Source organism: Rhinolophus sinicus, linkage group LG06 (genome assembly GCF_036562045.2).
Source record: "Rhinolophus sinicus isolate RSC01 linkage group LG06, ASM3656204v1, whole genome shotgun sequence".
NCBI classification, from domain to species: domain Eukaryota; kingdom Metazoa; phylum Chordata; class Mammalia; order Chiroptera; family Rhinolophidae; genus Rhinolophus; species Rhinolophus sinicus.
The window spans coordinates 132,731,697-132,756,379 of NC_133756.1; the positions used below are offsets into that span (position 1 = coordinate 132,731,697).

General features: G+C 51.4%; 1 protein-coding gene across 3 annotated transcripts in view; it reads right to left on the reverse strand.

Moving 5' to 3' along the window:
* Positions 1-702: 702 nt before the first annotated feature.
* PTPN5 (protein tyrosine phosphatase non-receptor type 5) overlaps positions 703-24,683 on the reverse strand; it is a 55,784-nt gene continuing 31,803 nt past the window's right edge. Inside the window, exons 3-14 of one of the 3 annotated variants that reach the window (XM_019714966.2) lie at positions 15,219-15,412; positions 14,559-14,666; positions 14,242-14,319; positions 13,522-13,763; positions 12,120-12,309; positions 9,672-9,756; positions 5,703-5,782; positions 5,382-5,519; positions 4,753-4,863; positions 2,450-2,610; positions 2,252-2,365; positions 703-1,843 (exon numbers count right to left, since the gene is read on the reverse strand). In XM_019714966.2, coding sequence (XP_019570525.2) covers positions 1,750-1,843; positions 2,252-2,365; positions 2,450-2,610; positions 4,753-4,863; positions 5,382-5,519; positions 5,703-5,782; positions 9,672-9,756; positions 12,120-12,309; positions 13,522-13,763; positions 14,242-14,319; positions 14,559-14,666; positions 15,219-15,412 — 1,595 coding nt within the window. In that variant the 3' untranslated portion in view covers positions 703-1,749. The other 2 variants (XM_074336117.1, XM_019714967.2) reach the window with 2 other exon arrangements.

Sequence of the window (24,683 nt, forward strand, 5' to 3'; positions counted from 1 at the left end):
CCTTCCTCACTGTCTGTGCCATACCTGCATGCCTGGACCCTTAACCAGCCCACACAAGGCTCTGGGACCTGTAAGGACCTGCTGGTTGGTCAGAAGCCCTGCGCTAAGCTCCACTCCTGACCTGGAGTGACCCCTGCCTGCCAGCAGTGGCATCACAGCTACTTTAGCTGCATCCCTAGGGGCTGGGGTAAGAATAGACCAAGGGGCTACTCTCAGACCAGGCCTTAAAAGGGAACTTGCTGGGTTGCAGCTGCTGTTGGGACCTGTAGGGCTAACGTGGGATAAGTTATCCTTATCCTGGCCAACAGGGAGGAACATGGGGGTGATCTGAATGTTCCCCTGCCCGAGCCCAGCATTCTCTAGCTCATCTGTCAGAGCTGGAGGCCTGCTAGCCACTGTGCCTTCTGTAGAAGCCTTCCACACCTGTCCTTGAGGGTCCCCATGTCCCAGGGCTCCTGGCTTGATGGGGGTGAGGGTGTGTGAGAATTCTCTCCAGTGGATTATTTTTGGCTTTGCAAATCTGGATTCGCTTCACATTCCCAATTTCCACAAGGGGGCATTAGGGAGCTTGAGGGCAGTGTTTGTATGTGTGTTTGTGTGTGTGTGTGTGTACTTGTGTACACACACTCTCTCTTTCTAGGAGGAGGAGAACAGGGAGGCAGGGAGTGGAGGGGAGCGGCAATCACACAGACCCAAGAGGGCTAGTTTTGCTCAAAATGCTCCATTTATTGCTCTATTCAATGACCACGAGCAAATTATAAAAAGACACCAAGTGTCTCTGTCTGCCGTGGAATAAATATTTAAAGTCAGCAATAAAAACACGTGGCTCCAAGATAACACATGTTGCCAAAGAGTCATGCATGCCCTGCAGATGGGCTCTCAACACACGCAGGGACACAGGAACACACGCAGAGCTACACGCAGCAAGACTTCTGGGAAGGCTTTCCCACAGTAACACAGGAAAATGTTTCACACAGATCTGGGGCTGAGTTCCTACCCCATCTTCGGAGCTACACCTCTCCCTTCCGCCCCCACCAGGGCCCAGGTCCTCTGGGTTCCCAGCCCCCATGTGTCCCCTTCCCTCCCAATGCCTCACAGGCTGGTCACTGCCTCCTGGGAGCATCTGACACCCAGAGGCCATCCAGGCTGCGATGCTCCTCTCTCCCCGCTGCGATCTTTCTCCGCTCTCAAAAGCTCACCATGCCTGACCCCCAGGACCTCAGGCCCCTCTCCCCACCCTTGTCCCAGTAACTGGGGGCAAAATGTAATCTGCCTGTTGGGAGAAGTGGGGTGGACGCCCGAGTCAGGCACCTCTGCCTGGGCTACTTAGGGGCTGGAGCTCATTACCCGTTTCCCAGGCTGAGGAGACACAGTGTCCGGTATAGACAGCAGAGATGGATGGACAGACAGAATACGCTGTGGCAGAACACTTGGAGTGCGGCACAAACATTTTGGATTAAGTAGCAATGAAACCATCATTAAAAACTGAGGCCCCAGGTCTGTGTGGTGTGGGTCAGGCCTGGCCTGGGGCCCCAGGCCTGGCCTGGCCCATCCCTCCCCCACCCCGCCCCACTCCCCAATATATACAGTAGGAAGAGCTATGTTGGGGGAAAGGGGCCAGGCTGAAGGAAGCAGGAGAGGCAGGGCAGGGAGCAGGCCAGGACCCAAGGCAGGGCCCTAGGGGTGGCTGGGGGGAGGGCCCAGACGCAGGCTGGGTGGTGCCCAGGGGACCTCCGAGGAGGAATGGAGTCACTCCGGGGGCTGACGGGACAGCTGCTTCTCATACAGGCTCATGACATGGTGCACAAACTGGTACTGCTCGCACGTCTGGATCATGCCGCCCCTGCCCAGCAGAGACACACAGTGGGGATGGGGTTGATGCAGGAAGATGGCCCCCAAACCCATGGAATACCAGTCATTTGTGAGGGGCTTTGTCTTTACGCAGCTTGGAGAGGCCAACCCTTGCCAGCCACTCCCCTGTTGCTTCTTGCCCCTCCCAGCTTTGACATAGATAACAGGGACAGAGACGGCATGTCCCACTGCTCTCAGCCCCTGTACCTTCCGGCCCCCAGCAACTCCTCTTTCCTCTTCATCCAGCCCCTCTACACATCTGTCTTCCCTCCTCCCGTCAACCAGTTGGTCCATACCTGGTACGTCCTCCCGCCCCTCAGCCCACACACAGGTCAGCCTCTGCCTTCTGCTCCTGGGGCTCTAGCTCTCCCTGTGCTCCCGCCCCCACCTGTGGGCTGACCTGTCCTGACGGAGCTGGCACGTGGTCTTCAGGATGTCCACCACGCCCTCCTGCCGTAGCTGCTGGCAGCAGATGCTGGTGGCGATGAAGCAGCCAGTCCTGCCAATCCCGGCGCTGAGGGCCGAGGGGATGGGCAGGGTGAGAGGCAGGACAGCAGGGGGTGCTGCCCTGCCCTGGCTGGTGGCTGGGAGGACCCACCTGCAGTGGACGATGATGGGGGCGCAGTGGGGCCCCTCCTGCTGGGCGGCCTCCTCCACCTCCTGCACCAGGTGAAGGAGTGGGGGGGCCCGGTCTGGGGTCTTCTGGTCGGGCCAGGACGTGAACCAGTAATGCTTCAGGCCTCGCTCTTCGGTCCCGCTCTGGCCAGGAGACAGAGGCCCACCCCAGATACACTTGAGATCTCTGAGCCCACAAACCAGCCCAGAGATGGAGATGGGATGGGGGGAGGAAGAACACAGGAGGGAGGACACAGGGAGTGGAACCTCTGGCCTTTGCCATCTATACCGCATTGCCCAGTGGCAGCAGACAAGAGACCCATAGCCATCTCGGGAGTGGGGGCTGATGAGTGATGTCAGCATTGGTCTTTATATCAGTTCTCCCCAGCAACTCCAGCATCATCTAAGAGAGGTGAAGAGTCCCTCTCCAATTCATTCCTGTCTCCCAGCTGATCTTAACAACTAGCCCAGTCACCCCTTTGTCACATAACCAGAGCTCCGGGACCCTTCCTTTCGCCTCACTATGCTTGGTCTGCCTACCCCCACCCCTGGCAACTATGGTCATTTCTCTCCCTCCTCTCCTTGTCCCTCTCTCTACCATCAACACCTCTCTTCCACTTTGGCCTTTATCATCTCTCCCTGTGTAAACCTCTCCTTGCCCTCAGACTGCACCATCTCCACCCCAGTCAAAATGGTCTACCTACGGCAGAAATCTGGACGTGCTGCTCTCCTGCGCAGAACGCTTCCATGGTGCTTGTTACTCTCTGAACAAAACCCATTCTCCTTAGATTTCAGCCTGGCAAATATTACATGCATTGCAGGTTCTACCCTTCTAGGCTTATCTCCTACCCCTGCATACTGGTACTCTATGCTCCTGCACTAATGGTTTGTAGATAAAACCCTCTGCTACACACACACACACACACGCATGTGTGTGACACACAGCTGTTCTGTCTTCCATGTCCTTACTTTTACTTTTTTCTCTGCCTGGAATGCTCCTTCCATTTGTCTGCCCCCTGGCAAACTCTTACTCATCCTTCAAAACCCCATTCTGCATCACCAGTTCCAGGAAGCCCTCCCTGAGTACCCCAGCTAGCTGTTTCCTTCTGTGTTCTTACCTACCTCTAGCTCAGTACTTACCATACATGGGTGCTCTTTGAGGAGAGTCCAGGCTTTGAACAGCTCTGTGTTCCCAGTACCCAACCCAGAACCAGGCCCAGGGCAGGTGTTTGTAAAGGTTTATGGAAAGAAGTAAGTACCTCCCAACCCTAAACTGCCCAGTTCTTCCCTAACCAGCCCAGTGGCACTGAGAAGATGAGACAGCCCCCGCCTCCCAGCCTCTCTTTCTGGGGAATCAGGAAGCTGGTTCCTTGGGCTCCTGCTTTATCTGGCTGTGGCAGCTACCACAGCTTCTGCTCCCCATGTCCTGGCCCTTTCTGCCCTCTAGCCAGGCCTATATCCCAGAGCTGCTCAGGTGGAGAGGGCGCAGCTCAGAGGAAAAAGTCTCAGGCCTTGAGCTGGACCCCATGGCTGCCAGCATTACTGGACTTTCCAAGCGTGAATAGGGCATCACGCTTTCTGGTGCCCGGTTCCCCTCTTCCAGCCTTTGGGGTTATTACAGTGGCTCCACCTTCCCCTTATCATTTCTCAAAATGAGAACCCACTGATTCTCCTGATTCCAAAGGAACAGTCTCCTTTATTATGCTGCTTCTGGAAGAAGCACAACTTCGGGGTGGGAGGATGCCTCCCCCAACTCTTCTGGGCTGTTTTGTATTGCTCATATTTTGTGTATCTTCCTTTTTTCCCTTTTCTGTAATCACCACCTCTTTGTGCAACCCAAACGCAGCAAGGAGTGCCTTCCCTCTGGTGGACAGATTGGGTACTACAGGCCAGAAGCTGAGTATCCCAGGTGAAGGGGTTGCTTCTAGCCGGGATCTCAAAGTCACCATGGTTCTTCAGTTATAAGGACAGGGCTGGAGGCAGCTGGAGACCCCTTATCCAGACAGTCCTGGATTTGGGTGCATTTGAAGCAGAGCTGGAAGGCATTATGAATGACAGTGTAGACACAGAGAGAGCCCAAGAGCATGAAATACAACTGAGGTTTGGTCCTGCTTCTGACCCCCAGCTCCATTCACCCCTCCCTCATCCCTGCTTATCAGTAAATCCTGGGAGACACAGGCCTTGATTTCAGCTACAGTGGACTCTGGGACCTGTTCTCTGCGGAGTCCCCAATCAAGCCTCTGCCCCCATCCTCCCAGCCCAGCCCAGCCCAGCCCCAGGCCTCACCCTGAGAGAGATGAGTCGCAGCCGGTAATCCTCAGTGTGAATGACTTTCCTCACGGTGATCTCGACACCATCATACACCACCTGCTCCTCTGGCCAATACTCGGTGCACTTCTGAAGGGACCCAGATCAGGCTGAGATACTCTCCCAGTTCCCCCATCACACTCTCCCCAGTGCCCATCCAGGGTTAGCGAGGAGAGATATCAAAGGGCAACAGGTTTGCAGTTAGAGAGTACAGCTTCATAACCTGTGAGTTAACTTCCCTTTTCTGAGTCTCAGTTTCCTCATCTGGAAAATGGGAGTACTACCCATTTTGAAGGACTTTTCTGGGGTTTCAATTAAATGGGGGTGTTACAGGTATAGAAATAGCCAGTGCCAGCCGTGGGAAGCTGGGAGGCAGCAGAGCATCCTGCTTAAGAACAGGGGCACTGGAGGTAGAGAGGTCAGCTCCAGGCTCTGCCTCTGATTGTCTGTGCGGCGCTGAGCCAATGACTTAACCTCGCTGAGCCTTATACCTTGTCAGCAGAGTCAACACTATCAACCTCACAAGACTGTGAGAATTAAGAGGGACACAAGACGCTTAGCACAGGCACAAAGCAGCAGACAACTGGTGATGGTACAGGGGTACCTACCTCGTTCATCTCTTCGATGTTGGTGATCATGACAATGATCGGCGTGTGCTCCTGCCACACCATGCGCCAGAAATCGCCGACCGTGCTGACGATGGGTCCCTGAGTGGCAATGTACACCTTCTCCTCCCCACCGTAGCCCTGCGGCCAGCCAAGTCCAGGCTGTCAGGGTCAGACGCAGTGTTCCCAGGACCCACTCTCTACACTCAGGCTCTTCCCGGGGGCTCGCAGTAGCCTCCCTGGCTTAGGGACAAGCTTAAAGGATGGGTCCCATTAGCTTGGGCCTCCTTTTCAGGGAGAGGCCATCGGGATAGGGCTACATACCCGGATGTAGTTGGCGTTGATGTAGGAACTCAGAGGGTCGTCAGGGTCTGGTGAGCTCAGACACACTCTGCTGTGAGGGTCTGGGGTGGGGGAGACAGGTGAGGCTGGGATGTGACACGTGCAAGCCCGCTGGGGCAGGGCCCACCTTGTCTGGCCCATTCAGGGCACCCACACTTCTTCTGGAACTCTTGAAGTTCCTCCTTCCCCTCCCCAGTAGCAAAACACTGACCCATCCTCATGGTCCACTGTGGCAGGTGAGGGCCCAGGCTGAAGAGGAAGTCAGAGTACAAGACCCTGGGTCTCTGCCTCTGCAGCATCAATGCCTGGCCCTTGTCTGTGTCCCTTAAGCTGTCCTGTACTCACTATACCTCACATTCTGGAGAGAAGAAAGCTAAGAACGAAATTACCTAGGGTACACATCCTGGATAGCAGGGGCAGTGAGAATTCAAGTGTTCACTCTCACCAATGTGCTGTGTACACTTGTATAGCACATGGCCTTTCTAAGCCTCAGTTTTCCTGTCTGTAATATGGGGATAAAGATGCCTACTTCCTAGGATTGTTGAGAAGGTAAGTGACAAAACAGCTGTGAAAGTGCTACGTAAACTGTAAAGTACTTTATAACTCTAAAGGGCTGTTAAGAGTTTGGGGACGAAAACTGAAGGAGAATATTGGGATGAAAGGAGTAAAGCCTTTCATGTCTGAGATGAGACGGTAGGGTCTTAACAGCAGAGCTGTGTGTACAAAAGGATATTTTTTTCTCTTAAATCTATTCACACATCAAATCTCATAACATCCTGCTCTTCTTCCTGGAATAGAATCTGTTTTGTTGCAGCTAGAGCCTCTCTGTATTGACTATTCTGTCAGCCTGCAGCGGCTGGGATTGAGATGGGAACAGTGTGTGGGGTGGGCAGGAAGCTGGCTGGGGACCCCGCGGTCCTGGTTGTGGTCTAACTTTGTCAACAGCTCACTCTTCTCTCTTCCCTGGGCCTCGGTTTCTCTCCTGTATAAGGAGGCTGGACTAAAAGCGCTTCCGGCATGTACAGCATGGGGATCTCAAAGGCAGTACAGGGAAGTGGGTAAGAGTCTACACCGCTGAGCCAGAGAGCCTGGGTTTAAGTCTGTCTCTGACTTGCTACTAGTGGCAACATGGGCCATTTACTTCCTCTCTCTCTGTGCCTTATCTGTAAAGTGGGAACATTTCTTGCATTACAACCTCACTCATCTTGTAAAGGTTAAAAGAGTGAACGTTACCGAGTTCTTAGATGAGTAACTTGGCCCGGCACACAGAAGACACTGTATAACAGAAAACACTCTATGCCTGCCATAACTTATATAGCAGGTATAAGTTAACAGGTAAAAAGAACGATCCCACTCCCGGCAGGAGAAACAGTACAAGCCTCCGCTCTCCTCCGCCCCAGCCCCAGTGCCTGAAGTTCTGGTAGCTGATTTGGGAGTGGGGGTGGGGCAGCTCTGTGGACAGGGGTGGTGGGGGTATCAGGAGTGGACAAGAGCGAGGGTAAGGAGAGGAGTGAGGATAAGCAGAAGGGGGCTCTGGGTGACCAGCAGAAGGGAGCAGCAGGGAGTGCTGCATGGGCCATTTCTCTTCTCCTTGTCAGCGCGTGCCCACATTAGCTGCCCCAAGTGGGCACCGCCCCCTCTGGCCAGACATCGGGGTCTTTGGTATTAAAGAACCACTGTGGGAATGGGAATGGTCCCACTGACCCTACTGAGTACCGCTTCTGCGCCTGGCACTGTGCTTGAGAGCAGACACTCCTAAACAAACACGATACCGTCCTTGTCCCAGGGTGCTGGGCAGGCACACAAGTAGTGTGTGGTTTGTGACCACTGGGGATGAGGAAATAGAGGGGCCCCTCGATTTGGCTAGGGTGGTCAGGCTTCCTAGAAGAGGTGGTACCTGGGCTGGGTTTGAGGGACCAGTAGAAGAAGTAGGGAACACTGTTCTGCCTGTTTCAAGTGCACAGGGCAGGTGGGGGCTGATGAGAGAGGAGCTGGAGAGGAACCTGTTGACAAAAGGTCTTATAAACCATACTTGTAAGGCTGGACCTAAACCCGAGGGTTACAGAGTGACATGACAGTGTGTAAGGAGGGGAATGACACAACTGGATTTCTGTTTTGCATCATTTTGGTGACAATGGTAGAAGACAGACAGGAGGGGAGAATGTGAAATCAGGAGACCAGTTGGAAGGTTGCTGTGATGGTCCAAGTAAGAAGCGTCAGGGGTCAGAGGGTATTATGTCAATGTAGTCTATGTAAATAGCGCCCCTGGGAACTGGGAAACATGGAAGGCCCAACCCCCCCGAAAAAGTCATTTGGCAGTGAGGATGGAGAGGGGGAGTTAGATTTGAGAGATATGCATGCATACATTCATTCATTCGTTCACACTCACTCACCCATTCATTCACTCATTCCAATAGGTGCAGAATGTCTATCATGTGTCAGGCACTACTTTGGTGCTTGGGACACAGTGGCAAAATGGACAGAAATTGCTCCCCTGCATCTTGTTCTCGGTGCTGCCTGCTGGGTTACTGGTCATTTTGTACTGAAACTGTCCATGGATCTGTCTCTCCCACTAGCCTGTGAGCTCCCTACGCACAGTCTGTGTCTCATTCATGTCTGAATTCTCAGCCCCAGGGGCAGGGGCTCAGGAAATGTGCAGAATGAATGTGAGAACAAATCTCAGGGTGTCTTGGATCTGAGAGGGTGCTTCTGCCCTCTGGTCACCGCTCCCCCTCAGCGCCCCCATTCCAGTCTCAGAGAGCACAGGGTCAATTCTCTGTTGGGCTCAGGGGCCTGGAGGCTCAGGACATAGGTGGAGGTAGCTTGAGGTCTCTCAGCTATCCAGTGCCAAGAGGCCCTTCCCCAGTGGCCATTCTGTGTGGCCAGCAAAGGCCCAGGTTCTGACATACCTGAGCCACTCCCTCCAGGTGGGGCTAGGTGGGCGGGTGGGGGGCAAGATGAGGCAAGAGGTGAGCAGCCCTGAATCGTGCATCCTGGCCTTAAATGGTGCTTTGTTTAACTGGAACTACCTAGAGACTGTGTAACCATAGCAACCACAAGTCGATATTTTAAAAGTTAAAAATAAGTCATGACATCTTACGTGTGGTTGGAAATGCTGATGGCAAACTGCTTTTTTAAAGCCTCGTCACTCCATAAACTGAGCAGAGTAGGTTTGTGGGGAATCACTTTCAACAAGTCACAGCCCCCTCTCCCCCCATGAAGCTAGCCCTGGGGCCTGGGGCCAAAACTCTGCAGGGTGACCGGCAGACAGGGGCTTGATTAAAGTTACCTGAAAATGACACACAAGGGCTGAAAGAGAAACATTAGGTCACCTGGTCTAACTGCCCCTAAAGGGGGAAACTCCCTATCAGACCTTCCAGGGGACGGGGACTGCTCATACAGCCTTGCTTGAACACCTTGACTGACGGGGTGCTTACTCCCTAACAGGAAGCTCATTCCCTTGTGGGGTGGCTCTGCCTGTTCTAGGATGCACACTCTGGACAAACTAAACTCGAGGCAGACTAAAGAGCCCAATTCTGAGGTCACAGAGGCCCGGTGTGAAACAGTTCTGTTACTTCCAAGCTGTGTGACTATGGATGAGCCACTTAACCTCTCTGAGCTTAATCTCCTCTCCTTAAAATCTGCCCACTCTGAAGAGACAAAGGATGTGAAAACACTTTCAGTCACCACGCACTGTGTAAGAGCTGCTGTTATCATCACTCTTTCTCTCTGGGTTTCCAGAGAGCCCAGCACAACACTTGGCCAGGGCAAGGGTCCAAGTGCTGTGTGAAGAAATTAACTAACCTCTGCCCTCACTAGGGGGCATTTCCCTTCACTGTGCACCCCCACCTAGCTGTGTCCCTAGCTCTGGAATTAAGGTCTTCCTCAGGGTGAGGGGGCACCCAGGTGAGGGTGAGCCTGCCCCTATCCCCTGGGGCAGTGAGTACTCACTGGGCAGGATAGTCCTGTACCGGTTCTTCCGCACGAGCCCAGGGATGTCATACTCTTTCGGATCCACAAAGTTCATGGGGATTTCCTGCAGGAGGACCACATGGGGGTGTGAATAGCGGCGGGCTGACGCTCATAGACAGACCTTTGAGTCCTGGGGCAGGCGTTAAGTACATGCATTCATGCAACAAACATTTACTATTAAATGAGTTAGTGAACCTAAAAAAATTTCAGAACAGTGTCTGACACAGGCTGAATGCATAATAAACGTTATTATTACTACATCTTATCGAGAGCCAGTCTGGCACATGGCAGACACTCAATAAATGGTTCATGAACAAAGAAAAACAGGAGAAAAAGCGACCTGGCCAATCATTGCCTTCTTCCACACTGCCTGTGCTACAGCCACGCTGAGTGGCTGTCTTGATCCGTGTTCTCGCCCTGGACATCCCCATCTCAGACCCTAAAGTTGTGCTATTTACTGTGTGATAACATCCATCCCCTATCCTCATCTCATGTCCTGTCCATCTTAAATGCCACCTCCTCCAAGAAGCCTTCCTTGATTCTCCAGCAGGAAAGGAGCTATTTTCTGAGCTCCCAGCCACTCTCTGTGTCCAGAGCTCCATGGGTAAACTTCTCTGCCTGGAATGTGAGGTCATCTGAGATCTGGCCTTTCTTTACCACTGGCTGCTCTCAAGAGAGCCACACTTTAGTTATGCTGGTCTCTTCCTGGTGGTATTAACATGCCATTCTCCATCTTACCTGCAGGTCTGAGCTCATGGCATTCCACTTGCAGAGAACACCCCTCTTCAACTCTCCACATCATGCCCACCCTTTAAGGTTCCCCTCTAGCCTCACCTCCCCCCATGCCCTGTGGGATGACTCCCCGGTGCCTCTCAGCTCTTCACTCCCCATCTATCTGTCCACATAGTTTAGCACCTGACCACATATAGTTTTATTGTGCTCACTGTTTGGACCCACTGAGGATACACTTTGTAAGAGGAGGGTCCTAATACTCACTTTCTAGGGTTGTTGTAAGAATCAAAAGAATAAAAAACACGTAAAGGCCCCCATGGAGTAGGCGTGCAGGCTGTGTTCCTTTCTCTCTGGGCAAAATCGACAATGATTTACTGGAAATAACAGAAAGGATGCAAGCCCCTTATTCAAGGGGCGGTGATGGCAATGGGAACTCGGAGCAGGAGTAAGGGCTGGGTGGTCCAGGAAGGCTTTCTTTCTGGAGGCACCCAGGGTGGGGGATGATGCATGGAAATGCTGGAGGAGAAAGACACAGCAGGGGCTGGCCCACTTTGAAGTGGACAGTCCCTGCAGGGGTCAGGGGACGTGAGGCTGAAAAAGGTGGCTGGGGCTAGCCCAACTTGGTAATGCAGGCTGTGCCAAGTCCTACAGAATTTGGAGCAGTGGGTCACAGGGTGGTGCGGGTCTACTCAGAGGGGAGAGCCATCCAGTCCAGACAGGGAGCAGAGTGGCCTAGAGTGAGGGAAGTTGTGAGGGAGGCACACGGTTCCCCATCCTTCTGGCCTCTCCCAGGAGGGACTGTCCTCAAATACTCATGACCTTTCGTCCAACATGCCCACAGAGGTGGGCACGTTACCTGATAGGTGCATTTGATTGAGAAATGGGCTTTTGGGCCCCAGCCCCTTCCTTCCTCCTCCTCGTGGGGCCCTCCTTCCGGGAAAGAATTATAGGGATGCCCCATGGGGTGAGAGGCCCAGGGTGTGCTGGCACCACCTGGGGTGGGTAGAAAGTTTGTTAATTCTGGGGGTCGGTATTAGGAAGCTCACTATTGCTACATACCTAAGTTTCATTTTAAACTTAGTCTTTATCAACAAAAATAAAGGTGATATTGTGATCTCCTAGGTCTTAACTCTTAACTGGTTGAGTGCTCAGGCAGGTAAAACAGGGGTGTCATTTACTGAATCCCTCAAAGGCCTACAGGAGGCAGCTGGAAGCTGCTGCAGAGGACTAGAAAGGAGGTGATCAGGACCACCTTAAATTACAGCCACAGGGGTGGAGAGACATCAAAGCAGGATGAACAATGCTTGGTGGTCAGGCAGGAGGAGGGTGGGAAAACAGGAGTCAGAAGAAAAGGCTTTCTGTGGCTTTCAAAGCATAGTACTGGGCACTAAAGATGAGAATGCCGCTGTACACTCATCACCTGGATGGGCGCTTTGCACACATTAGTGATCTCTTTAATTCTTGCAACATCCCCATTATTTTAGCCCCATTTTCCAGATGAGGAAACTGAGGCCCAGAGGAGCAACAGCTTGCCCAAGACAGTAGGAGAGCTGATAATGAAATGATGTTAATCTATTTTAAACTTAGCATTTAATGCTGAGTTCTGAGCACCCTGCTCTACTGCCTTGTTAGGTGGGTGACTGACACGAGCACAGAAGTCTGACCACCATGGGGTGGCCGGCTCAGGGGACTCACAAAAAATTCTGCCTGTAGCAGGAAGGGGTCCAGGGCCTTTTCGTGAAGCTCCTTGGCCTGGAGGATGCGGGAGGCGCTGAGCAGGTACTCGCGGGAAGACTCTTCCCGTGGTGACATGAGATAGCCAAAGCCCTCTTCGTTGCAGCCTGGTGTGCACATGTCCAAGGTCAGGGAGACGTTGGAGCCTCTCCTGGAAGAACCAGGAAAGAGGAAGTGAGTCTCAGGGGCAGGGAGGGGCATCAGCCAGGGGCCTTGCAGCAGGAAGATGAGGGAGGGAGGGATCAGGAGTGGGAACAGGATGCATTCCACAAAGAGGAGTGGGGGTGGAACAGCACCCCTGATATAAGGAGCACGAGTCTCAGTTCCAATGCTTAGGCCCAATTCCCCACCTCTTCCTTCCTGCAGTGGAGTCGCTGAGTGGGGGGTTGGGAGCCCCTGTACCAAAGGTTCCATCTGAGGCAGCCTCAACACAGCCCTCCCCTGGACTCTCCTGTGTCACTACTGGAGGCACTGCCCAGCCCTGTGGCCCCCGGGAAGCTCCCAGAGAGAGGGCACCTGCCTAGAGAAGAGAAGCAGGGCTTGACCCTCTGTATCATGGTCCTGGGCCCGGTAGGCTGGGATGAGGGTGCCAATGAATCAAGGACATCTCATCCAGGAGAGGCCGGGACCCTCAGCTGTCAGGGAAAGAGGGAGTTCTAAGGGCAGCACAGTGGTGGCGAGGATGTCTACCCTGGACAAACTCTACAGAGTTCAGCGTCGAAAGGCACACAATAGGAAGGGCCTTATTACATCGACAGGGAAACCAATACCCAGAGAGGGCATGAAATTGCCCAAGCCTGTGCAGTAAGGGGTGACAGAGCTGAAACAAAAAGCTATGTTTTCTGGCTCCTTCTATGACATCATGTGGGCAACTCAAACCTGGTGTGATCTGGCTTACCCAACTGGGCTCTGAAAAGAGGGTGTCGACACCTCCCAAAGTGTGCTCTGTGGAGCGCTGCGAGGTACTCTATTAAAGGAGGGTTCTGTCGTCCAGTGACTTTGAGGCATGCCACACACTACTCCCTTGTTGATTTATAACACATGCATGTTAAAGGCTCTGACTAGACTTGCAGTAAAGAAACCTACCCAAACTTACTTGAGCACAGGAGTGTACGTGTGAGTGTGCACGTGTGTACACGTGTGTATGCCTGTGTGTTGGTGTGCAGTAACAGTATTTCTTAGCATTCACCTTGGGGCATTCTGATCTACATGCATCAGACCTAAAGAGCATGTGTCTACACTGGCTAAGCTATGAGGTCGGCTCGGTCCTGGGCACCGGGAGTTAGAGTCAGGCATCCACCCTTCTGATTAGGAGCTGAGAGCTCCAGGGCCCATGAGCCCACCCCTCCTCCACCCCTCCCACCTCTCCTGCAGACCCATGGACTTGACGGTGAGTGAGGCGGGGTCGGCCTCAGGCTTGATGTCCATCACGCAGTCAAACACAGGAGTCTCCGGGACCAGGTCCAGGTCCAGGAAGTCATCCTCGACCTTCTCCTCCATCCACTCTGAGTAGGTGAAGGAGGGCTGGCGGCTCACCGACTGGCGCCTGTCCTCGGGGGGCAGTGGGGTGGGTGGCTCTGGGGGAGCCCTCAGGAGGTGCCACACCTAGTTGGAGGCATATGGCATCACGGACCTGGGACCATGCCGCTGCCCCCTGGCTGATGGGCTGTCCATGGGATTGGGGCCCCTGCCCCTTAGTATGTCTACAGCAGCCCTGCTCTCCTAGGAGCTGTTTACAAGGTACTGCCCCTCCCCTAGATGGGAGGCTCCCCCCCCCTTATCCTTCCTATCCCCTCCCTCCCCCACCTTCAATTCCTTGTGGATTGAGGGCTTCTGGGTGGGGTGTGGGAGTTCCTACTCCAGTCTTCTCCCTGCCTCAGCCCCTCCCCCTGGCCTAGAACATTGTAAACCAATTTTGAGAAACTGCCTCTCAGCCCAGGCTGGATAAACTGGTTGAAGGAGGCAGATGCCCTGTCCTTGGCCCTACCTAGAATGTCTAGTCTATAGGTCAGATGGGAGCTTTCGGGGATCAGCCTCAGGGTCAGAGGAGGGGAGCACTGAGTCGGGTCAGGAGGCGCCTTACCAGGGTGGTAATGAGCAGCACAGACAGCGAGACCAGCAGCAGACTGAAAACTTCCCAGGTCCCAATGCCCAGCCAGGCCTGGGGGACATGAGACAAACAGGTCAGGTGGTGGGGGGCAGAGATCTCATCTGTTTCATCAGGGACAGAACCAAGGCTCTGAAAACTTTGGGCCAGGTTTGGGTGGGGAGCAGGGAGAAGCGCCTCAGAGCTGAGGAAATAAGTATCTTCTGAACTCAGAGAAGCCCCATGCAAGGGTCGGTGGGACTGGAGGCCCCCAACTCCTCCCTCCTACCCTGGGGGTCCCCGAGCTTACTCACTGTGGGTCCTAGCTGTTCCAGGAACGTGAGCAAGGAGGAGAAGAGGTCTGTGGCGTTCCGTGACCAGATGGGGCCATAGCCGCTGAGCCAGAGCATCCCGCAGGCAAGCTGGGACAAGCAGACCGGGTTTGGAGCCCGGGCTCCTCGGCTCCATTTCCCACCCTGCAGAGCTCACCTTCTGCCTCAACCTGGCCCCCCAAGGTCCAGACTGAGCAGCTGAGGAAAGGGCCGAGGTCCCCTGTGCCCAGAGAAGGCCTCAGGACTCTCTCTGGAGAAAAGTGAACTGAAGGGAGCCAAGAGAAAGCTCTTCCCAGAGAGGACTCCTCCACCCCAGCTGAATACATAAAAAGGCAAGTCTCCCAGAGATGCATCCATAGACAAGAAGTCCTCAGAGAGACCCCTGCAGGACCAGGGGGATGTGGGGAGGGTGAGGGGGCTATGTTCCTGCTTTTGGGGTTAAGGAGGGCTTAGCTATCTAGGCTGTAGCTCAGCACTCCAGCCTTCTCTTCATGCCAGCCCAAGGGCTGCGAGTCAATGAGGGGCACCACGCAGGCCCCTCATCTTTCTGTATCCCCAGACAGCAATATCGGAGAGGCCCTGGAAGGCTGTCCCTTGACACACACCATCTCCAGGCCCTTATGAGGCCTGCAATGCCCTTACCAGGAACTGGGAGGCAGCTAGTAGGCACAGGCTGCTCCTGACAGTGAGGGAATGGCTCCTGGTGCCTTGAGGTGTTGGCTTCTGAGTTGGCTCTGAGGGCGGTGAGGGAGGTGGGGGCAGTGGCATCTCTCTCTGCGAGTCCGTGAGCCCTTCCGCCTGGTCCAGCGCCTCCATCACTACCGGCTGGGGGAGACCTGTGGAAAGCAGACAGCAGACCGATGACTCGGGTCCTGCAGGCCCACGACGGACCGCTCCTTCTGGGGCTGCTGTGGCTTCCTCTCAATCCGGAATCAGTCAGCGTGGCTCCACTTCCAGCATTCACCCTCGATTAGCAAAGCAATATTCACCTACCTTCGTCAGAAAGAGCTAAGTGTGGGTGGACAAATTATTTCTTTTATTTCTCCAGTAACAGAGTTAAAATGGCAGGAGGTTTTTCAGGGAGTTAACATTGTTGAGTTTATGTAGCGTCATTCTTTTGCATTTCTTAAGGAAACAAGAACCAACCACCTCAAACTCAATTGAGAGAGAGAGAGAGAGAGAGAGAGAGAGAGAGAATAACCAGGTGAGAACCTGAACAAGCCACCCACGCCTGCCCTCTGGGTTTTTGACTCTCTTGCTCTGTGCTTTGACTGGGGCTGGAAGCTGGACACTTGACAAGCTCATGGCCACATGCCCCTCCCCCACCCCAAGACCCCACACTGAGGGGGTGTGGGGTGCGGCTAGGGTGATGCAGAGGAAAATCTTGGTGTAGCAGAATTTATCTCAAACACCTGGGATTCAGTTCTGCGTCTGTCCCTAGTTGTGAGACTTGGGAGCACTACCTCCTCTCTGGGCCTCAGTTTCCACACCTGGAAAATGGGGGTTAGGCTCAACCCTTGGTTTTCTAACTGTGCTTTTTAGAGCCCTAGCATTTTCTAAGGTGCACCAGGCATTACCAAGTGCTCTGAGTTCCTATACTTGTGGCTCAACCATGGAAGCTCTGTTTGTCTCCGTTCCATACACTGGGTTTCCTCTAAGGTTATTTCAACACAGGGTTCCACTACTAAAATAGTCTGATGCCACTGGCTTAGGTCTGAGGCCCTGAGTGTAGCGTAGGGAAGGATTTCAGCAGCAGACACCTTGGTGAGTCCCAGATGTTGAAGGTCCCCATCCAAACCCACATGTTTCAGTCTAGTGCCAAAAAGAGAGGGGGCAGCAAAATGGACGCATACCCCTTGACAGTGGGGATGGGACTGTCCACACACCATTGTGTATATAGGACAAGGGACTCCTTTTCTGGCTGGGCAACAATGGAACCCCCACAGCCAGGACCACAGGAGGCCAACGTAGCTGCTTGTTGATGTGCTTGCTTGCTCACGCCACAAACATGTACAGAGCATCTCCCATGGTTTGGATCAACAGTGTGGTGCGGAGCCCAGGTCCGAGACAGCTGTATTTCTATCACAGCCTCCTCCTTCCCCGATGCTGACCCTGTATGGCTCGCACCTGCTGTGTGCCAGCCATCCTCCATGCAGCTCCTCAGGTGAGGCCACCCTCTGTGCTTTGCACATGTTCTTCTCCCCTCTGCCGGGAACATCCCCTCCCCCCCAACAACACTTAGCCATGTTAACGCCTATTCATCTTGTAGAACCCAAGCAGATGTCAGCGGAAGAAGGTCCTGCCCTATCATATATGCCCAGCACCCCACGCCTCTCCTTCATTCCACCAGCAGCAGCGCTCTATCTGGAATGGGCAAGACCCTGCTGTGAGTGCTGTATGTGTGCTAATTGACTCCCTTTTCCTAGCACCCCTGTGCAGTTGTAGTACTGTCAGCCTTTTCTTACAGAAGATGAAGAGGAGATGCAGAGAGGTTAAGAGACTTGCCCAAGGTCAGCTAGCAAAGTGGCCGAGGTAGGTTCAAACCGAGGCAGTGGGACGGTCTCCGGGCTACGTTACACTCACTACGGTTTGTAAAATTATTTGTTGACTATCATCTCCCCCACTCGTCTGTAAGGGCAGGAGTGGTATCAGTTTTGTTCATTATGACGGTCCACAGCATCTAACACAAGTCCTGGCACGTGAACCTGCAGTAAATACTTACTAAATGAGTGAATGATGAGGGGTAAGTGACAATCTTCTACTTAGTTTTCTGACTGATAAATTAGGACAATCATATGTACTTTGAAAGGCTATATGAAGACTATAGATACTATAGATGAAAGACCCAGCATAGCACGGAGCATCTAGTGGGTGCTCAATACATTCCAGATTCTAATAATGATTACACATGATCCTCAGTCTCGTGGGTAAAACCGACCAGCCCAGCGGATACATGTTTACAATATAGTACATTAAGTGAAAAATCTAAGTGCTGGTGGAGTCCAAGGGAGCTGGGGGAGGGCATCTACCTTTGCCCATAAAAGCTACAGTTACTAACCACTTGAGCACACGGTTCAGATCCTGGCCAGCAAGGAGAAAAAGCAAAAGCTGCTGCTAAGAGGTGGATCACATTGGAAGCCAAGAGTTTACACTTTGATAAGCAGAGGGTTGATTACTCAAGTAGCAAGGTCTCAACCCACACCCTTCAAATAAGTAGTCTACAATGCTGCCAAATACAGAAAGCCGGGAGGGGTACAGGCCCAGGGGTCACGTGGTTTGGCTCTGCAACACACACGCTGTGGACTTTGGACAATCCCTTCTCCCTGGCTCGCAGTTGCCTTAAAAAGAGGGGCTTGAACTAGAACTCAGTTCTTCTCAGATGTTCTTGCCATCCTCAGAGGACAGGGGCACTTGGGTTTTTGGGGAAAAACAGCACGCTCACACAATCCTGAACTTGGCTGCTTTGTTTTTAAAATTCATGGGTACTCTTTGTTCTATACTATGGTATGTCTGTACTTGTTTTGAGATTAAAATAAGGTGTTATTTTTTTCCCTCCCAAAGCTTTGAATCAAATTTATGCTTCAGGAAAATGTGCTACATTTATCCTGTGGCTTCGCCCTCAGGGGTACACGTACCCCAGTCTGAGAAGCATGGAACTTGCCTGCAATAAAACATCATGTCGCTGTTATAAATGACTCTGTAGATGAATATTTAATAACATGGAAAGAAATTTCGATGCCGTGGAGTGAGAAAGGCAAGGTTACAAAACAGTATGATGTCCTTGGCCTTAAAATTTAAGAAAGTATAAATGTGCATATAAAAAGGTAGAGAATACCTGATGTTAGGAGAAGAGGTTAACATGAGATCATGCTTGGAAGGCATGCAGCACAGCGTATGCCTGGTACATAGTAAGTGCTCCATAAATGTCATTCACAGTACGTGGGAAGAAGAGAAGCCAGGTATTACCGTATTTCCCCGAAAATAAGACTGGGTCGTATATTAATTTTTGCTCCGAAAGATGCATTATGCCTTATTTTCAGGGGATGTCTTATTTTTTCATGTACAACAATGTACATTTATTCAAAGTCATGTCATTTTCTTCTGGAACATCATCACAACTCTTCAAACCCCGAATTCTGGCTTGAATCTCTTGCAACTCCATTTCCTGTAGAAACATTGGCCCCAATCTCTCATGTCCAGCAACAGCGCTCTCCTTAAATGAGCACTTCTTGTCCATGTAGCCTGCTCGTAGTGCATTGGCAACACAGCTGTCAGTGATTTTATCCCAGGAATTCTTCACCCAAGTCACAACCTCTTGCAGGCTAGGCTTCACAAAGTTTCCACGCTGATTTCTCTCCTTTCTATTTTCAATATAGTCATTGATTTCCATGTGCAAATTGTTGTTGAATGGCTTGTTTATTGCAATATCAAGAGTCTGGAGATAGGCAGTCATTCCTGCGGGAATCATTATTTGATCTCTTCTTCTTTCTGTAAGGAAGTTCTTCATGTCTTTAGCGCGGTGAGTGCTGGCTGAATCCCAGACTAGCAGACCTCTTTGGCCACTTCGCAAAACAAATGGCAGCATTAAATCGACCTACTTCCTTATAACTGCGTGTGTGCACCAGGCTTTTTCGGTTTCAAGAACATAAATGCCTGAAACACGTTCAACCTTATCTTTCTTGCCCTTAGTGATGGTTAGAGGTGGGGCTTTCTTTCCATCCAAACAAATTGCCAAAATACAGGTAACACGTGCACTTTTGTAACCAGTGGAGGGAATGTAGACTGACAAGGCACCCCTCTGATCGTTTGAGATCCTTGGCCCATAAACACTGTAGTTTCATCCATAGCAATCATGTTGATATTTAGAAAAGTTGATGCCATCAACAAAGGACTTGAATGCAAGTGCACGTTTAATAACTTCAGTATCTTCCAGCTTGAACAGTGTTGTCGATCTTAGAGACTGTTCATATCGCTGAAGGAAGCCATCCAGCCAGTGTTGTGATGCTTTGAATTCTTCTGGGGATATTTCTGACTGTGGCCTTTGTAAGGGCAAATGCTTGACTATCAGCCTTGCGCACAACCAAAGCCTTTGCTCTCCTGTCAGCAGTCCATTCACAGATGATGTCTTCCAGCTCAGGAAATAATGGTTGCCGACCTGATCCACACTTACGCTTCTTAGCATTTCCCTCGTCTACCTGTTGACTGAGGTTATTGTACTCTGCTCGCCATTTTCAGACCATTCGGAGATCTAACTTCTTCTCTTTGCAGAAAGCTGTAAGATTCTTACCCCGGGAATCCTCCATGATTCCTTTCCTGTACTCGACAGAATAGCTCTTTTTTTTGGACTCATTTTGTCTGGGGGTAAAAATATTATTCCTTTTAAATCTACCATTAAATCAAGTGTTAATTGAAGACTTATGAGACAGGAGTGGCAACAAAAATGATGACAGTTAAGAATGATGGTCCACACAAAAGCAATGAAAAATTGCAGACACCAAAATTCAGAAAACGTTTCTTTATTTCACATGAGTGCATTAAGTATGTCTTAATTCAACACACGACATATTGAATTATGAAGATTCATATTAGACACAACCACGTCCGTTCATTATCAAGTGCACACGCTATTCATGCGTTGTGTCTGTACTCTGATTCGGCAATAAGTCTCGAGTTCATCTGTTTACATAGGCGATCACCTCTCATCCAAAGGTGCCTGCTTGAGTATTTACAAATACTTAATTATAATTTATATTATCATTTATTTTAAGTATTAATGTCAATATTATTTATTTATATTTAATTGTATATTAACATTATTATTTTATAATTCAATGCGTCTGTTCTGTGTTGCAACAGACATACTAAATGCGTCTGTCTGGCTGACGATCTTAACTGGGGCTTATTTTTGGTGCAGAGCTCATATTACGAGCATCCTGAAAAATCATGCTAGGGATTATTTTCTGGTTAGGTCTTATTTTTGGGGAAATACGGTAACAACAGTTCTTTGGACGAGGGTGAGATTAGAGGTGATTTTTTTCATTGTTTATGTATTCTAGATTTCCTCAAATACACGCACACATTTATACGTATACATATGTATAAGTATACAGAGGGGCCAAAAAAATGTATACACATTTTAAGAAAGGAAAAAAGTAGTAAAATTGTAATACTCAATATATACTGATACTAAATACAAGTCATATGTACACATTTTTTGGCACCCCCAGTATATGTATATACACATACACATATATTTATTTCTAGTGAGAAAAATATTTTTAAAAAGAGATCACCATTGTAAATTTAGATACCAGGAGGCCTAGTTAATATTCCCAGGTTCGGGGGCCCTGACTCCCACCTGTCACACCTAAATGTACATAGTGGGACATGTGAAAGAGACTGAAAGAGTGTGCATAGCTCTGTGAGACCCACCCAGTCATACAGGACAGAAGTCAGGCCCCTGATGATGCATGAGCATCACTTTTGCATATGAAAGGTGGCAGGTTAACTAACAGGCAAGAAAGAAAAACTGCAGGCTGGTGGAGCCCTGTATACACATCTCAGAGACAAAGGTGGAGGCTGTCGTTCTGTTTCGTTTTGTTTTAAATCCACAGGGTACCTGGCAGCCCCGGGGCCAGATAAATCCAACTGTGGGATACTCACTAAGCGTCTGGTAGATGCCCACCTTTCAGAGCAGGGTTTATTTAAAAGCTGTTCTGGGCAGAAATCTAACATTTCTTTACTCAGGAAGATATATTTTCAAACACACACTATATTCTGCGTACAATTTTGGAGGGGTTCTTGTTAAGAACCCCTGATCTCAGCAGTAGGGAGTAGAAAGTGGTGGAAGTTGTGGGAGGTGGAGAACTGGGCTGACTTCAGTCTCTGCTCTTTTATGTGTGAGTCCAACACACATGTATTGAGCACCAATCATATACTTTGACAAGCACTGGATCAGGCTCAAAGCAGTCCCTGCCTGCATGGACCACTGCATCCTGGGCCCACTTGTCCTGTTCGCCTCCAGTCCCATTCCTAGAGATGACGCCAAATCTTGTCCTTGCCTTGCCCACCCTTCCAGTCACTGTCTTGTTTTGGGAATGACAATGCCACCTTGCTGGGCAGGCTCTGTGCAGTTCCCAAAGCGTTTCTGCACACGCAGTTGCATTTGCTTCTCTCGGCAGCCCTGTGAGGTAGATATTATCATCCGCAGCCCCGTTTTGTCGGTGAGAGGCGGCTGCTTGTGTCAAGGGCTGGCTTTTCAATAGTTCACAGCGAGGTAGCTGCTTTGCCAGGCATGAAACCCTGACTCAGAGGCAGCTTGCTGACAGTGATTTAACATCGCACCAGCTCCTCATGCGCTTGCCTCTTGCGCAGCGTGAAGGGGGTTTTCCAGACAAGGACATTGAGGCTTAGCGAGGTTAAGTGGCTTGCCAGAAGAAGTGCAGACCTGACATTCGAACCCAGAGCTTCCTGACACCAAGTGATCTTTCCATTTTGCCACACTGCTTTTCAGGAAAGGGTCACTGCAGCAAAGGCCGGGAGATGGTGAGAGTTTGGGAGGAAGGGAGGGAGGGAGGAAAGGAGAGAAAGAGGGAGGGATGGAGGGAGGGAGGGAAGAGGTCCTGGAAGGCAGGAGCTCAGTATCCCAGGCCAAAGCTCTAGGGCCTTGGGTAGGGCCTGCAGGCAAATGGCTTGCAGATTTACCTGGGGCATGTGGAAACACTATGATCCTTCTCCTTTCACAGGCACTCAGATCCCACCATTAAGCTCTGCAGCTGTGTGCCCTGGGGCTCCTGAGCTGGAGAACCCGTGGCTGCTCCTGTCAGTGACTCATCCTTGGAGCTCCCAGCTGCTAGCTCACCGGAACTGGAGCAGAAGGCTGGCTCGGCCTGTTCCTGTTTACATGAGGAGGGAGTCTTCCCTAACATGGCCAGGGTGACCTCCCAGCCATGCCCACCTAAGTCACAGGGGACCCTGACTAACAGAACATCATACTCCGTCCTGCCCAGGCTTCTAGAACTACTGACTGCCAGAGCCTGACAGGCCCTGAGGGGCATCTGATCTAGTCTGCTAATTTTTCAGATGAGGAAACTGAGGCCCAGAGATAGGAAGCGGCTTGCTCAAGGTCAACAGCCAGCCAATGGCAGAGCCAGGATGCTGGCTGCTACCATCACCACTGTTAGCTAACACAGAAAGAGTGCTTACCATGTGCTGGGCGCTGCTCTAAATGTTTTACACATATTAACACATGTAGTCCTTACAACAATCCTAGGAGGTAGGTGCTACTCTTACTCCCATTTTACAGGTGAAGAAACTGAGGCACAGGGAAGTCAAGTTCCTTGGCCAAGGTCAGCTAATAAACGGATAAGCTAAGACTAGAACTCAGGCAGTCTGTCTCCAGAGCCCATTCCATTAACCAACACACTAGATGAGACTATCTCAGGTATTCTGTTCTCCACTCTGCATCATCTTTAAGAAATCTCCAACACTCCCACCTCTCAATGTTTCAGAAGTATGGTCTCATCTATCTGGGAGACGGTGCTGGACTCCACAGCTTATCACTGCGTCTGAAATCCCACCATTAGACTTGGATACTTGTGTATAGGATTATTGCTCTTATCTTATTGTGGGGATGGAGGGATGTGTGGGTGGGATGAGGAGGAAGCCTGAGCGGTTTTCTAACAGCTTCCACCTATGAGGGGGTTAACCAGCAGGGAAGACTTATCCTCTGTCATGCTCCTACTCTGCCAGCTCTGAGCCAGACACATCAAAAGCCTTATGCTCATTATTTAATACCCATAACCACATCGTGGGTTGACTTTATTGTCCAGTCTCACTTGTGGAGCCGTAGAGGCACAGAGAGGTTAAGTCGCTTGTCCAGGGTCACAGAGTCAGGAAGTGGCAGAACTGGGATATGAACCCAGGTCTGTTGGACTCCGCAGTCCATGATCTCTCTGCTATTCCACAGAAAGACCTGGCAACCCACAAGAGGGGGTGAGGCAGGCTGACCAGGCCTATTTTGAAGTTTTGCTTGGGTAGGTCCTGAATGCAGAACCAAGGGAGGTACTGCCAGGGAAACTCAGTTTCAGAGTCTAGAATGAATAGGCCCAATCAGCCATTTCTGCCATTGCAATCACCACACTTGTCAGCACTCCCCTGGGTTCTGAGGGATAGCTAGGCCTTGCTGGGCATGGGCCCTGCTGTGGTCTCCGTCCTTACTGGGACAGGCTGGGGTGGTGGCCCCATTTTCTGTTCCCTTTTGGGGAGTGCACCGCAGGTAAACTGGGAGTCAGAGGGGATGTGTTGGGGTGAGAGAAGTTTCCCCAGTGTTTTCATCTGGCACACATTTACAGAGCACCTGCTCTCTGCCCTGGGGATGTTTTGTGTCTCAGTACTGATGCCTACCGGCAAGACTCCCAGGAATTTTGAGAAGAGCCCTGATGAAAAATGTCTAGCCCCTCCGGGCACAGGCAAAGCGATGGTGGGTGTGGAGTTCTGCGGGTCTGCACAGGCTTCCCACAGGCCCTCTGGATGCTCAGTCCTACGGATCAGTGAGTAACACAGCGGACACATCCACAGAAGGACACAGCAAGGATCTGGGCTGGCAGTACGTGTTTGCTCCCTTTGGATGGTAAGCTGGCCGAGGGCAGGGCCCAAGTCTTATTTATCTCTGCATTCCCCAGGTAGGCAGGATGGCATGGGAAAGGAAAGTGATTTGGCATCAGAGGATTCCGGAATAGAACATGGGTGCTCACCATTTATTACGTGTTTCCCTGAAAATAAGACCCAGCTGGACACCCCAGCCTGGGCCTTCGCTGCTTCTTCCTCTTCCTTGTTGGGGGAAGTAAGCCTGAGAAGGAGCTTCAGTCCATTGTAGGACAAAGGGACAGGCCTTCTCCCCATGGCACAGCCTATCACACTCCGGCATGCGGTGGGGGCGGGGTCAGAGAAAAGCAAGACTGGGACCAAGATGATGGGAAGAGTCTGGGAACTAAGGGTATGTGATGCTTAGTCTGGAGACGGGCAGGCTGGGGGCTGGTAGGCAAGGGGGCTGAATGTGGTTGCAGACACCTGCGAGGGAAGAGGGCACTTCAAAAGGCAAGACCT